Raw genomic sequence first — 15862 nt, 5'->3', positions numbered from 1 at the left:
TGCATGTGCTGTAATTTAGTTAACCAGTCCCCCTTAGTAGGTGTTAGTCCTACATATGACTGCTTCCGTGAAACTAGTATACTCTCTTCCAGCTGCTTACAGATTCGAGCAGATTGCCTCACCTGGTGTTAGTCCACCAAGTTGGTAAAATCGATGAAGCATATTTTAAGAAGCATTAAGATTTTGTTGTTTTCAAATGTATTATAAACTTGCTAGTTTTACTGAATTTCTCTTCCATTTTTATTTATTTTTTTCCTTCAAATAGCAAATACCTGATGTATCACCAACAGGTCGCTATACAACACTGGTTCCTCTCTTATTTATTTTGGCTGTGGCAGCTATCAAAGAGATAATAGAAGATATTGTAAGTACTTTTTTTTCATAAATGTAACACTGTTATTTTATGTACATATTTTAAAATAGCAATTTCTTTCTAAGTTGTTTTATTCTTGATACAGGCTGTTTAAAATATTCATCTTAAAAGTGTTTAAGATAATGCTCCCATTCCTGGAGTTAATTCCTCTTGATTTCTATAGGATTAATATTACAGAATGCTTGTTACAGTGATCTCTTAAGTTTGTGCCTTTGTGATGAAATAAATTAATTTGAATGTAGTAATTAGCTTAGAGAGAAAACTGTATTTGAACATTATTTTCAAGTATGCTCAGTTTCAATTTGAAGGTTATTTCAAGTTAAAACACCATAACCTCCAAGTTATATAAGGTAAAAAAATTTTTTTATTTTTTTATTTTTCCATTTTCCGTAGTTTTCACCTCATTAAACACCTTTGATTCTTTTTCATTTTTTTTTTTTACTAGTTCTGTTTCCTTTTATTTTATTAAAGGAAAGTAACAGCGAATTTGCTATTTTTATTATTCTGTAGTAGTAAAGAAAAGGGGAAGTCAGTCAGTTTCCCCTTGATAAAATAAGTTGCCCAAAATAAAATTAGGCTTTTCTTTTTCCTCTGTTTCACCATTATTTTAGCTACTTTAGTTGAGGAAGCTAGTATTTTTTTTCTATGCCCTTTAAATACATTGGCTGTCTGAAATGACCATCTGTCAAGCCTTAGGCAAGTCAGATGGTAAGATGAGGAAAGACTGAGACATTCTTTAGAAAGCTCCAATGTAAAGTTGTACAAATATTGATATTATTTTGTAAAGAATCAAATTGGGATCTCATGAAGAACACATGAGCTGTAGCATTGTTAGGCCAATTAGAAACGGGTCAACTGACCACAGAGATCATCAGCCTCACCCAAGTATCTAGGTTGTATGTGTGCATGCACCTGTGTATAAACCATCATAATCTCTAGTTGAAAATGGCTTACTTACTGGGACCACTAACTGAAAATTCATGAGCCTCTTTTCTTGCCTGTATCACTCTGCGCAGACACACTCCTTGACTTGCACTTGGCGGTCCTTGAGAATTGGTCTTTAAAACAGTTGTCTTTCTTTGCCTTTTGCATTCCCCTTTCTTCCTCTGTTTAGCCTATTTTTCATTGAGTACCTCTTATTTGCTAGGTATTGTGCTGTTGTTTTTGCATTTTTTTTTCATTTAATTTCCTTCAGTGACTTTGAAAGCTAGATTTTAGCTTCATTTTAAAGTTCAAAAAGCCGAAGCTTAGAGAGGGCATGTAACTTGTGCAAGAAACTGTTAAAATCTGAATTCCATCCAGTCCTATGCGCTTCCTCTGTTTTAGTGTGGTGAGTCACCAGCAATAATAATAACATTTATTTAGCTTCAGGGAGATGGAGGAGAGGTAGGTTCAGTCCCTGAGTTGGGAAGATCTGCTGGAGGAGGAAATGGCAATCCACTCCAGTATTCTTGCCTGAAGAATGCCATGGACAGAGGAGCCTGGCAGGTGATGGTCCAGGGGATCACAAAGAGTCTAGCATGACTGAGCACACACTACAGACATAACAACCTTCAAAAGATTACTGCTATTATCCCCATTTTATAGATTAGGGAGAGGAGGCACAGAGGGGTAAGGTAACTTGCTCAGGGTCACAGGGCTAATAACTGAGACTGTCAGAAATCAGACAGTTTGGTTCCAGCGAGTTCTGCCTTATAATCACTGTTATAAGCTGCTTTTCCTTTTTTCTTCCCCTCCTTTCTCTAGAAAAACTGCAAGTTCTCTAGCTATTGTTTCTAGTATCCTTTTCTATGAAAATATATGGTAAATAAAATGGTAGGCAAGAAATCTGCTTGTTTTTAACAGAACTCTTATTGGCATAGCGTAATAATTGGGTACTCTTGAGAAGCAGCTACCCAGGCAATTCCTGAAGGGTGTAATAGTTTTGTGGGCAATAAGAGCACCATGTGAAGTAGTTCTCCAGTAAAAACATTTTTAAGAAATTGACTAAAAATATTCTGGAGGAGTGGTTTAATACATTTATATCAACCTGTAAAGTAATAGGAAGATTGAAATGTTACTTTCTAGAGAAGGAAAAGCAATAAAATAATAGTCTAGATAGTTGGACAGAGTATCTTTATCAGTAATTATTAATACATTCATTTGTTCATTCATTCAGCAAAAATGTATGAAGCAGTGCTTAGATGCCAGGCATTATTCATTAGGATTTGTATTCGGATGTGTTAAACTTTTGCTGCAGTGATAAATCATGTCCCAAATGTCAGTGTCTTTAACATAAGTTAATTTTTTATGTACTCGAAGACACTGCGCGTTTTTGTCCAGGAGGAAGGCAGGGAGGGAAGTCCACTGTTCATGTAGCCACTTAGGAATGCAGCTGAATCAGGGCTCTGCTTTGGGGGATATCAGTGGTCACCAGAGCAGAGGAGGAGAGAGAACAGAGGGCCTCACTTCTTGTACATTTTGGCCTAGAAACGGTACATATCCCATCTGCTTACAGCACGACATTAGAATATACAAAAGGGAGCTGTAATCTCAGTGTCCATAGGTATTTGTGGTTGTTTAGTCGGTAAGTCATTTTTGACTTTTGAGACTCCACGGACTAGCCCACCAGGCTCCTCTGTCCATGGGATTTTTCAAGCAAGAATACTGCAGTGGGTTGCCATTTCCTCTTCCAGAGGATCTTCCAAACTCAGGGATCCAACCCACATCTCAAACCCGCATGTTCTGCATTGTAGGTGGATTCTTTAACGCTGAGCCACCAGGTAAGCCCTGCCCATGAAGACAGAGGAGAACTAGATATTGGGCTTCCCTGGTAGCTCAGCTGATAAAGAATTCACCTGCCATGCAAGAGACCCCAGTTCAATTCCTGGGTCCGGAAGATCCCCTGGAGAAGGGAATGGCTGTGCACTCCAGCATTCTTGCCTGGAAAACTCCATGGATGGAGAAGCCTGGCAGGCTTCAGTTGATGGGTTCCCAAGGAGTTGGAAATGACTGGCAATTAAAATTAACACTTTTGGTAATAGTTGGTATGAAAACCAAGTATCTTAGATTAAGTGGTGTCGTAAAGATAAAGAAATATAGAAAAATGAATTCAATATATATTTAAGAATAAAATTGACAAGATATTACCATCTGACATTCTACATATCCTGCTTATCTTATTACTGCTTCATCTCCAACCACTAGTGTGTAAGTTCCCTGAGAGCAAGAGTTTTTGTCTTTTGCTCATTGCCATATCAGCAGTAGTAACGGGATCTGACACAGTGCTTTGCCAACATTTATTCTATGAAGAAATAGATTGCATGGGAATGAAAAGGAGAGAAAGTACTTACGAATCTCAAGTTCCTGGTTTGTGTAAGTGGCTGCTATATGGTTCCATGTCTGAGACAAGTAGCAGGTCTTGGGGGATAAAATCAGAGATTGCCCTTTAGACATAGTTTGAGATGCATTTAAGACTATCAAAGGAAACTGCCAAGAAGGCCACTGAATGTAACCTTCTGGAGCTCAGATGAGAGTCTTGACTGGTATGTTTGATGATGATTATCACTGAAATTATAAATGAGCTGAGAGAGTATTGAGTGAGAAGCAGAGAAGGCAGGGAGTAAGCGTTGAGGAAATCCGTCACTGAGAGCTGAAGAAGAAAGGGCCAAGGTGCAAGTAGAACGCCTGGGCTTGATGTCTGAAGACATGCCTTGAGAAGGAAGGGTTCCCAGAATGAAGGGGTGGTCAGCACTGCACACTTAAGTACTGTAAATTTCATGATGCAGTTTATACAGTACAGTTTACTGGAGCACTGTCAATCAAATATTGATAATAGTAAATCATTCACTAGTTCTCAATGATAGTAAATGAATTCTGATTACAACTCAATAGAGGTATTTTAATTTAAGGAATAGCTATATACATTTCTTCCAAACTATATAAGTTTTAAAAGGAATAAGGATCTTCTTTGGAAACAAAGATGCTTTCTTTTTGTAGTAATATGATTAGAATCTATCTGGGTTGGATCCTTATGTATATTCAACACAACAACGTCTCAACAAGTAACCTAATTTATTGTGTGGTAGGAAGGTTGAGGAAGGAGAGGCTCATGTATAAGAATTCTCTGCAGATGGAAAGTAATATTCAGGATCTCCTTAAGTTTCACTAAGATTAAATTTCCAGTTTAAGTTGAATGTTTCATTAATTAGCTTTTATTTGTCTCCCTCAGTTGGAAATCTAACTATTGTCTGTCATAGATGTGCGTTGTTTTGAAAATATTGGCACCACCTTCAAATACCTAAATTTCCCTTGGACTATTATTTTGGGCCAAAATTTATTTTGGGTTGCTTCCTAATTTTCCAAGATTTTTTTTTTAACAAAGAAAAAAAAGAGTAAGTAGTTTAGAGTTTTATCAATCATAAAATATTCTCCACTGATGCTGTAAAGTAAACAGAACTTTAAAAATTTATTTGCAAACCTTTGCTGTCAAATCATGTGCTTACTTTTGGAAGCAATAACTTGTCTATTTAAAGTCTGCATTATGACACTTATTAGCAAGTGTTTTATTATGGGAGAGAATTGTAGTGTGTTCCCACATGTGGATGTGGCAAGAATTCTTTTCAGCAAGCCTTCCGCAGAGGCGTTCTGAATGCCCCATTTGCATTTTGCGCAGTTCAGTGGCTGATTGTTTGGATGAACTGAGCTCACACTACCAGCTATTATGCTGCTCCTCGTGAGCATTGCTGGGTCTAGGAGTGCTCATCTACAGGCCCAGGCTTTTGTCTGGAAAAATGTTTTCATTTGTGCCCTGTGAGTCCAAAAACCATGTTTCTTCTTAACTCATTTGTTTTGCATTCATGCCAACCCACCTTGTGATCAAATATGTGTAGCTAAACCTGACTGTTGGGCTTTATATGATAGAATATTTGAGCTCAGAATCAGTTACGCTTAACACTCCTGCAGTGTCAGCAGAGGCAGCTGTGTTATACTCAGTGCTGTAAGTTTAGACAGAAGCCCTGGAAAGCCTCTAGTTGAACTGTAGAGAAGTTAGCCCCCTGACCACTCAGATTCTCACCTTTCCTCTGACCCTCCTTTTCTCTTACTGCTATACAGTCTTGGCTTTGGCAGCTCTTCAGATTCACCCACCTAGATGTAGACTAACTCGCTTGTTTAATGCTCAATTTATTTGTGCTTTGGGAGGAAAGAACATGAGATTCAGTGACTTCTGAAGGTGGGGGAGGGGCTGTTGGGACCAGTGGGTAGAAGCAGTGTTGTGCCAATGGTAGATGTGTTGGTTCTCGTTGTTGACAGACATTGGCACGTCATTAAATTACAGAGGATGTGCTTAGCCTAATTAGATAATGAATTTCATGAGAAACTGAAAATATTTTGGTATCATTGTTCAATGGTAGTTATTACAGATAATTCTCCTGGGCACTCTTCCTTTTAAGTAAGTTATTTAAGCAAAAGTCTAAATCAGTCTTTTAGCTCTGTCTTTTCTAATACATTAAAATTTTAATCTTACCTGTGCAATAATGTAAGGTCTTGTTGAGGCCACACACCTGTACTCCTAGAAAGGGAATAAAGATGCTATGGATTGCACTTTCCATTTTCAAATCCCCACGTACTCTGATTGTTCCCATCACCATACTCTGGGCTTACTTATAAAATTGATACGGGTGTGAAAGGATAAAAGCCTTGAGAAACATAAGTTTAAAGGAAAAAAATCTGACTTTTGTTACAGGTGCTATCTTGTTTTGTTAATCTCATCCACTTTTTCACAGTTTTTGTTTTTGCTTTTAAACTTTAGAAACGACATAAAGCTGATAATGCAGTAAACAAGAAGCAGACACAAGGTAGGAATTTTACATTTTGTTTCTCATATCTGTCAAAAACACTCATGGTGATATCTACCAATCACTTCGATTAAATATAATTCAACTGAGAACACTGTGTATCTCTTAAGTTTTGTTTTGGAGTGTTTATTAGCATGACACTTATTTAAGTGTTCACCTTAGAGTGATTTACAGGGGTAATGTAATATTTTTGAAATGTAAAGTTTTTAATACATTAAGTGCCTCATAGCAATGTATTCACAAGTACTGTCCATAAAATCTGCAGTTGTTTTATCAGTGTTAAATGCTACAAAATGTGTGTGTGTGTGTGAGATCTATAGATGTTACTCTAGATAAGATTTATAGAAAATAGTCAGGTGTGATGTTACTTGGCTACAAGGCATGTTGGAAGCACTTTGAGTTATCCTGTACTTACAGGTGATAAATGCTTCAGAAATAAGTAGAACCAAGCCAGCTTCTGGGAAGCACATGGCATGCTGATATGGCTCTGTACTGTGGGTCTCATTTTGATAGAGTTGAAACCCAGATGACCTTTAACACAAGCAAATAGATCACTGTTGCTTTCAATTAAAAAAAAAAAAAATACCCAGGGGCATATGAAACAGACATCTTACCCCATCCCTGAGCTTTCCCCATCTGAGAATATCATCTCTCTCTGAAGTTCCTTGTTGTGGTGAGGATCAGCCATGTCTGCCAAAATTAGCTGGTAATTAAAAATGATATTTTTATACAGCTATGATTTTTGTGGATTTCTGTCAAAATGCCTCATTTCTCTTCTCACCACCTTCTACCAAAGGAATTATCTGCTGATAGTTGATGCATTTGAAGATGGTACATTTATTAAAGCATTACCTAAGAAATTAAACATTTATTGAGATTATACTTATTATCGGACACATGAAAAACTATAAGATGGGAACTCTGTAAAGGTGAAAAGTGATCTTGTGTGGAAAATGAAGGGTTCGCATTACGTGATCCCTAGATTTTTGTAACAAGTAATGATTTCTGTGTCAAATGCTTTACGGATTCAAAAGCAGGAGAGAGAATTGTGGGGTAACTTGAGCTAGGTTTTGAATTTGGCGAAAAGTTTGGATAAACAGAGGCACTTGGGAAGGGCATATATTGCCTGTTGTGCTGCCTGAGGAAGGAAGAAGAGACGTTTTCTGAATAGAGATGAAGACAGCCGTTGGGTTGCTTTGTGGAACCACTGCTAGAGGGCCAGATGGAGAAAGAACATTCATGGCAAAGGAAAGCAAAGACATGATCGGAAAGGTTGTTGTTGTTGTTCAGTCATTAAATCCTGTCTGATTCTCCACTCTCTCTTGGAGTTCACTCAAATTCTCGTCCATTGAGTTGGTGATGCTGTCTAACCATGTCATCCTCTGCCATCCCCTTCTCCTCTTCCCTTCAGTCTTTCTAATCATCAGGGTCTTTTCCAGTGAGTTGGCTCTTCTCATCAGGTGGCCAACATATTGAGAAAAGTAGGTTAAATTTACAGGGCCTTGAGTGCCAAGCCAGGGGATTCCAACTTTTCTTATATATACTGAGTAGCTGGAGAAAGTTTACAAGCCAAAAAGAGAAAAGATAAATATGCAGATTAAAGTTGGAGAGCAGAATGTCATTCAATAGGGGGCTGTTAGAAGCCTGAGGATTAAGCTACTCTAGGAGTATAGTCAGAAAAGGACAGCCATAGATACTGAAAAGGGGAAAAGCTCAAATGTTTCAGGTATGGGTATTTTTTGCAATGTGCAGTTTTTGCATTTGTTTTCCTGTTACTCAGAAAGTTCAGCAACAGCTTTTAAATCAGAAATATTTAACTTTTTTTTCCAGTGCTTAATGTATCCTATGGCAGAGGGGTCATAATCTCAGGGACTAGCAGTTAATTATTTTCAAGCCTTGGCCCAAGAATTCAACATTGTACAGTTGGAGAGTAGCCATCATAGCTGCTACTCTAGGCTACCACACCCTGTACTAATCAGTTCTCTGATTTTCCAGGTACTTGCCTACTACCAAAAAAATTCCCTTTTGCCTACTAATCAGGAAGAATACTCTGTCTTAGTTATCATTCTTGTTTCACCTATTCATTCTGGATTAACAGGATTAGCTCTGTAGGTTAAAAGTGAGAGGAAAGGCTTCTATAGTAGCCTCTTCATGTCAAAAAGAAAATATTAAGGCTTACATATGGGCTTCCCAGGCGGTGCTAGTGGTAAAGAACCCACCTGCAATGCAGGAGACATAAGAGACGTGGGTTTGATCCCTGGATCAAGAAGATTCCCTTGGAGTAGGGCCTGGCAACCCACTCCAGTATTCTTGCTTGGAGAATGGACGGAGGAGCCTGGCAGGCTACAGTCCATAGGGTTGCAAAGAGTCAGACACAGCTGAAGCGACTTAGCATGTACTCAGGGCTTACATATAAAAACCATTTTAAGTCAGCAGAATACTTGGAAAGCCCATATCCAAGAAATTATGGTCTTTAATTTGACTTGAATATTTGCTAAGAGAATTGTATCCTTTTTTTTTCTTTGCCCAGTTTGAATATTGGTCATCTTTGATTTTGAAATTGATCAGAGTTAACAGAAACGTTTGAGTAGGATACCGCTTGTTGTCAGAGGACTCAGATTACTTTATATGAAAGCCATCTGTTATTAGGCCAGACTGAAATTCGATTTGCTTTCCTGAGTTGAAAGGCAGGAATGGGTGTAGGAGTGGGAAGGGAGTTATTTTTTATAGATAATTTTTGACAGACATTTGAAGTATTTAACTTTAATTTCATTTTCTCAGTGTTTACCAAGACCATGTAGTATATAAGACATCTTTCCCTCAGATTCAAATATTAATCTTTATATATTCTTAGCAAAATGAATATTTTCTCTCCTTATTTTACATTGAGGCAACAGAGGTGACTATTTCCCTCTGTCATTCCCTAGTGACTTCAGAAACACAAACCCATGATTTCACTTACCACATTTTTAGCCATTTAACTGTGGACTGATACATGTCTGATGCCTCATTTTCACCAGTGAATGAACTCAAGCAGGGATTAAATTCTAGATTCTGCGGAGGGCAGGTCTTCTTCATCTTTGTGTCCCCGCATCTCTAGCCCAGGGGCCCATCCTTAACAGGTGCTCTGTGTGAGTAAAGGAGCCACTCTCTCTTTAGATACTTCAGTACCCATACGGAACCAAGAAGAAACTAGGAATGAAAGGAGCCTCCTTGAAAATTCATTATCTAGGCTGTGAGCTAAGTGGAAAGCCGTATTTTCAAAGCTCTGTGTCCCAGACTGTTTTGCAGGCACTGATGAAAAACTACTCTGGTGGCAGTTCTTGCTGTCTCTTTACTTTGTCTGTTGAAGTCATTACGTCATTATTTTACTCTGCTCAGTCTCCTGTGAACACAGCTCCGTTTCCACGTACCACTTCCATTGCCCAAAGCCCCAGAGCACTGCCATATTCGGGATGCCCCAGTTTCCCCGACATCTACACTTACCTTTGTTTTCTCTGATTTCTTCCTCAGTATTTGAACTCGCAGTACTCGACGTACCCTATTCCATGTGTTTACATACACTTGGGAGCCAGTCTCTCATTGTAGATCCTTAATTGGATTTTCTTGGCCAAATTTAGTGCTGCAGAAATTTGTAAATGATACATTTGTAATTATCATCATAATATGTATGTTAAAACCAGTTCCCCATATGAATTTGCTCTGGTGGTTGAGCCAGTTCTCTTTTTAAACTGTAAGCATATGCTTTTATTTTTTTTTTGTGGGAAACTACTGTAGCTGGCATGCCAGTATTTCAAGAGGAATGACAGTTTCACATAAAATCACAATCAAGAGGCCTGGGAAGGGATGGAGATCTAAAAAATTAAAATGAAATAAGCCTCTTATGGAAGTAGATTTTGCTTTTTTAAAATCCCAGGTTTGGATATCTTCCCTGAAGGGTGGTATGCATACATCCTGCAGGCGGGAATGTCTGGGAGATGCCTGTGACATCTGGTATCAGCCCATCAGTCACCTGACTGGATGCTGCTGTTGAATGAGGGTCACCATTACTGCTGTTAGTTTGTTTTCATACCTCATTTTATTAGTAGGTATTGATAGCTATTGGATTAGAACAAATCTTTAATAAAGCAGTTTTGCTTTATTTTAATTTAATGGAGAAAAAGACAACAGCAATTTCTTTTTAACTAGGCACATAGCTAAAAATAATAGATCTCATCTCCAGCTGCTTCATTCTTCCCTGGAGCCACATCTGCCTCTTCGGTAGTGGAGTTGAGCAGGTGGCAGCTGATAACCCCTAGCAGGCTACGTCCCTGCAGGGCACATAGTTGCTTATCTCCTACTGGAAGCGATTTCATCTTTAAAGTCCTTTATGAAAAAGACATTGAGTTTTTGTGGGTTGAATTTGTTTTAGGTTGTTAAGGCTGTGGTGACCTACTACCAGGGCTAAGTCCATCTGGTTGAGTTCAACTATGTGCTAAGGGATTTAAAATAGCACCATTTTCCTGGCTTATTCAAAAAGCCAGTGTGCAGCTTTTTCGTCTCGCTGGAGGCATCTGCATGTCTGATCCATCCATAAGTCTGGACCTGTACTCTGCTGTGTGTACATAAGTTACCTATAAATAGTTCAAAGATGATATTGTTTCCATGAGCTTAAAATTTGGACTTAAAAATTGAGCACTATTTTACAAAGAATGTTTTCAGATACCTCTAAGATTATTAATATCTTCAAATTAAAATTTAAACATTTTAGGATTTCATAAATTGAACTTGTTAGATATTTTCAACAGAAGCTCTGGTTGAAAAGGATGTATTTATTTAGGAGAAAGTACAGCCCTAGATTGGCTTTCATTTGTCCCAGAAATAAAAGTTGCACACCAAGAAACAAAAAACCCACTGAGGAAATTGAGGGCCATAGATAAAGGAGAAAAACAGGTGTGACTCCAGGTTAGACTATTTATTATTTCACTTCAGTGGGTCTTACTGAATATCTACCTTGTGTAAGACCCAGTGCAGAAAATGCAGAAAGAAATCAGGCTTTGTGCCTGCCCTACAGGAAATTAGAATATGGTAGGGAAGGTAAGATGCTCACTGGTATTATAATACAAGATAGAAAAACTAATAAAGGCCAAATGAAAGAGGTGGAGATTTAGAAATGTCACGTGCAAGGTTCATAAAGACAAGGGGCCTTTCAGTAAGCAGAGCTGTTGGGATGGTTGCAGGGCTGATCCAGGAGAAAATGGGGAGGCGTGAGGTATATTCTGGGAATAGCAAGTAGAGTTGTCCTTCAGTATCCATTGGGGATTGGTTCCAGGACCCCCACGGATACCACATCCAATGCTCCAGTCCCTTATACAAAATGACAGAGTGAGTCTCAGATGCAGAACCCAAGGAAATGGCAGTGGGCAGGGCTGAATGTAATCTCTTTTGACTATTGCATAGGATACATGACTGGGAGCATTGGAGACAGGAATGGGGAGACCAGATAGGATAATAATTTGGAGGCTTTTGAAAACCAGAATGAAAAACTTAAAGAGAATTATGAAAGGGATGGCTAGGTTCCCAGTCATACTTTTGAACAAAGAGGGTGACAGCTGTATGGGGAGGTGTGGGGTGAGACACAAAAGGAGACTGAATTTTCATTGATTAGGGAAGAGGAATAGGGCGGTGTTGATGAGAAGTCAAAGGGAAATACACAATGGATAAGTCCAACTGGACTTGCCACCGGAGGGGAAGCCCCATCAAACACCAAGTGCTGCTGAATTAATAGAGGACTGGGACAGTGATACCCACTAAAATGAGCATTTAAGAAGTCCTAAGATAGATAAACAACAAGAATTTACTATGTAGCACAGGGAATTACAGTCAATATCTTATAGTAACATATAATGAAATATAATCTGGAAAAAAAAAAAAACCTGAATCACTGTACTGTACACCTGAAACTAATGCAGTATTGTAAGTCAGATATACTTGAGTTAAAAAAATAAAAAGTCACAGTTCTTACCTGGAGTTCTAGTTCTAAACTGGAGAGTAACCGGGGAGTCCCTGAGAACCAAAGCCTGGCTGCAGGGAAGGTTGTAATGAATCATTGGCAAAGCAGTGAAGGGAGATTTTTCTTTCAAGGAATTTCTCAGTTATGGGAAGGAAAATGCAAATGATTCATGACTCTAGGCAGGATTGGGGAAAACATTTTGAGCAAAGGAGGTTCCGATGAGTTAGTTCTCCACATCAGGTGGCCAAAGTATTAGAACTTTGGCTTCAGCTTCAGTCCTTCCAATGAATATTCACGGTTGATTTCCTTTAGGATTGACTGATTTGATCTCTTTACTGTCCAAGGGACTCCCAAGAGTCTTCTCCAGCACCACAGTTTGAAAGCATCAGTTCTTTGGCTCTCAGCCTTCTTTATGGTCCAGCTCTCACATCCATACATGACTACTGGAAAAACCATAGCTTTAACTATTCAGACTTTGTGAGCAAAGTGATGTCTTTGCTTTTTAATATGCTGTCTAGGTTTCTCATAGCTTTTCTTCCAAGGAGCACGTGTCTTTAAATTTAATGGCTGCTGTCACCCTCTGCAGTGATTTTGGAGCCCAAGAGAATAAAATCTGCCACTGTTTCTACTTTTTCCTTATCTATAAGCAAGTTGATAAAAGTAATATTAATTAGTTGAAAATCTCTAAAAAGAATACGGACAAGAGTGGAACTCAAAAAGTTCCCTTTGCCCTTTGTGTCAGTACACCCCAAGCAGGTTGTTGCTTAACTTGACCTTTCTGGGGAAGTTTATGCAGGAGACTTTTGTGCATTTGCCAGTTTGTGCCACAAGAGGTTTTGGCCTTCAGGTTATCTTTGTAAGTAAGGGTCTACGTAGTGAATGAATTGATGCTTTAATTTGTCTATGTTGGTTTTCCTTCTCTGCCCAGTTCAAAACCGTAAGCTCAGCAGCACTCTTACCCTTCTCAGTGCATTAAAGCTCCTCTTCAGTGGTAACTCCCGTATAGGAGTTGCAGCATGCTGTCTTTGCAGTGGTTTCTCTGTTTTATGTGACAGTGGTAGTGCCCATTGTCCCCTTGGATAACTTGCCTTTTGTTACCTGCTTCAAGAAGTGGCTTGATTGCCCAGGAATAGCAGGCACCCCACGATACCCCAGTGACTCTTTCTCTAACAGTCCTCGTGGTAGACCAGTTAGATGGCTGCAGTAATGGCTTCTCTCCCAGGTGAGTCAGCACTTGTACCTTATGTTCATCAAGTCCTGAAAGACTGACAGTTTCTCCAGAGCCTTTTTTTTTTTTTTTTAAACTTTACAATATTGTATTGATTTTGCCAAATATCGAAATGAATCCGCCACAGGTATACATGTGTTCCCCATCCTGAACCCTCCTCCCTCCCCATACCATCCCTCTGGGTCATCCCAGTGCACCAGCCCCAAGCATCCAGTATCGTGCATCGAACCTTCTCCAGAGCCTTTGATTAGGGAATTTCCAAGGGACTGTAACAGAATGTTTTCATTTCACAAAAGACAGCCCATTACAACAAAAACTGTTAAGTAGCATCCTGCTCAGTAAAAACAGGTGACATTTGAGGTGTTTGTTTAAAATCTGAGCTCTGCCATGCATATTGTCAGACTAATTAGCCCATGTGGAAATTATAGCAGGTATGTTTGGGGAACTACTGAGAGGTGGAAGAGGTTTGCATTGAAAAGAATGAGTTGTTGTAGCATCATGAGACAGGCCATTGGCATAATTCTGTTCCAGCTTGTTCACAGTCCCCTTCACCAGGCATCACTGGTCATCTCCACGACTCACCTTCTCTAGGGTTATGAAGTAAGTTTACTTTGGGCTCAAGAAAGCTGAAAGCTCAGCAAAGGACCCAGCGTCACTTCTTGCTTCCTCTAAACCTGGCTAGAGCTGGGTCAAAGGAGGTCAGTGATTAAAAATAACTAGGCTGCTGTTTCAGTCACCAGTCTATACATGTGATATGGTTTATTTTCATTGTTCTGTGGTTGGATTTTAAGAACCAGTTCAGAAGTAAAGACAGTAATGAATTGTGACTGACCTTTATACTCAGCCAGTATTCAAGCCTTAAATTGTACAGAAACCTTTTCTATATTGTGAGCTGTGATTTTTAACTGCACCAGAATTCTGTGTTGTTCTCTATATCCTAAAATGGGTCTAGCCTCAAGTTTGAAGAAACTGTGCATCCAGCCTTTATTTCTGTGTTCCAGTTCTGTATGCAAGAACAAATGAAATTGGGGGTAAAATATAGAAAGGGTAGAAACATCCCAGGGTCTAAAAAGCCTCCAGGTGATGCTGATGATGCAGATCTGGGGACCACTTGTTGAGTACCCAGGTTCTGTACTACATCCAAAGATGTGTTTCTCTACCTACTTAGAATTCTAAGTCAGTGTAGGACATTAAGGTAATTTACACTTGTATTAATCCAGTCCACTGTAACTTTCAGAATAAATGCCAAATACTTATCAGATTGACAAAATTCAAAGGACTGATAACAATTTGTGCTTGTCTAAGTTTATTGTCAGTGGGACTTTATATATTGCTAATGATGGTATAGATTGCAGTAGGAATGAATCTGGTTGTATCTGATAAAAGTACGAACATAAATACCCTAGAGACAGCGGTGCTCCTTTGGGAATCTTCTCCTATAGGATACAATCATGTAAATATATTTCAGTGTTGTTTGAGGTGGCAGAAAAAGCAGAAGTCAGAGTTTCCATTGAGAGGAGGATGGTTGAATACACTATGATATAGCTGTTGTGTGAAAGAGTTGTTTCACAGCTGGTCTGAAATAGCTCTATGCTGATCTCAGGCACACCTGGAATTGTGATGCTGAAACTTGGCCAAGAGAAGGACAAGATGGACTAATTGGTGAATTATAAGGTGCTTTGTAGGGTTTGAAACTCCCTGGGGCACCCAAAACTTGCTTCTCTGCTGGGTTTAAGGATGTAGACGAGTGGAAGTTTAACTGAGTTGTAACTTACCTGGTTTAACCTGTAACATAATCTGACTTGTCTAATTGATGAGGGGGTATAAAAGATCCCCTGGAAACATCTTCCCAGGCTTCCCTGAAGTTAAGATTTATCCTCCATATCATGGAGTTTAAATCCATGTCCTCGGTGAATGAGGAAAAACCCTGGAGGGCTGTGCCTAGAAGCTTTTTGGGCTCCTGGTACTTGCCTGGGCTTTTAAGCTACCACTCCTTTTCCAGCTGTACCACATCCTCTATTTGATTAAAACTTTTCTTGAATGCACCCTGTGGAGTCTTGTGAGTCTGTTCAAATTATCTATCCATTTGTAACAGATGCAAAGATACAGGGATTATTTTTCAAAAAATAGACTGTCTCCATGCTTTGTCCTGAAAGTATATGTTAAGTGGAAAACCAGGTTGCAGAGAAATACATTTTCTGAAAAGAAAGAAAATAAACATGCATGTGTCTATGCTTGTCTAGAGGAAAGTATGAGGATGAATCAGTTAGCATTCCTTACCTTGAGAAAGTGGCATGAGATGAGGAGAGACATTCAGCTTTTCGTTTTATATAACTCCTGTTGGCTTGGATAGTAATACATCGATTCTGTAGTTTGGTAGAAAACATTATTGGCTGAATATGTATTTAAAAGTTTCTTAGGCATGTCAGTTT

At 39.0% G+C, this 15862-nt stretch overlaps 1 protein-coding gene across 8 annotated transcripts in view; it reads left to right on the top strand.

Moving 5' to 3' along the window:
- The window catches only part of ATP8A1 (ATPase phospholipid transporting 8A1), a 238136-nt gene that overhangs the window by 35092 nt on the left and 187182 nt on the right, over positions 1 to 15862 (top strand). For 7 of the 8 annotated variants that reach the window (XM_024993042.2, XM_024993040.2, XM_024993038.2 and 4 more), the window contains 2 exon segments: positions 266 to 364; positions 6165 to 6210. In XM_024993042.2, coding sequence (XP_024848810.1) covers positions 266 to 364; positions 6165 to 6210 — 145 coding nt within the window. 8 annotated transcript variants of the gene reach the window in all.

The sequence above is a fragment of the Bos taurus genome, chromosome 6 (assembly GCF_002263795.3).
Source record: "Bos taurus isolate L1 Dominette 01449 registration number 42190680 breed Hereford chromosome 6, ARS-UCD2.0, whole genome shotgun sequence".
Lineage (NCBI taxonomy): Eukaryota > Metazoa > Chordata > Mammalia > Artiodactyla > Bovidae > Bos > Bos taurus.
The sequence above is the reverse complement of the archived record's forward strand: the minus strand, read 5'-3'. Positions and strand labels throughout refer to the sequence as shown.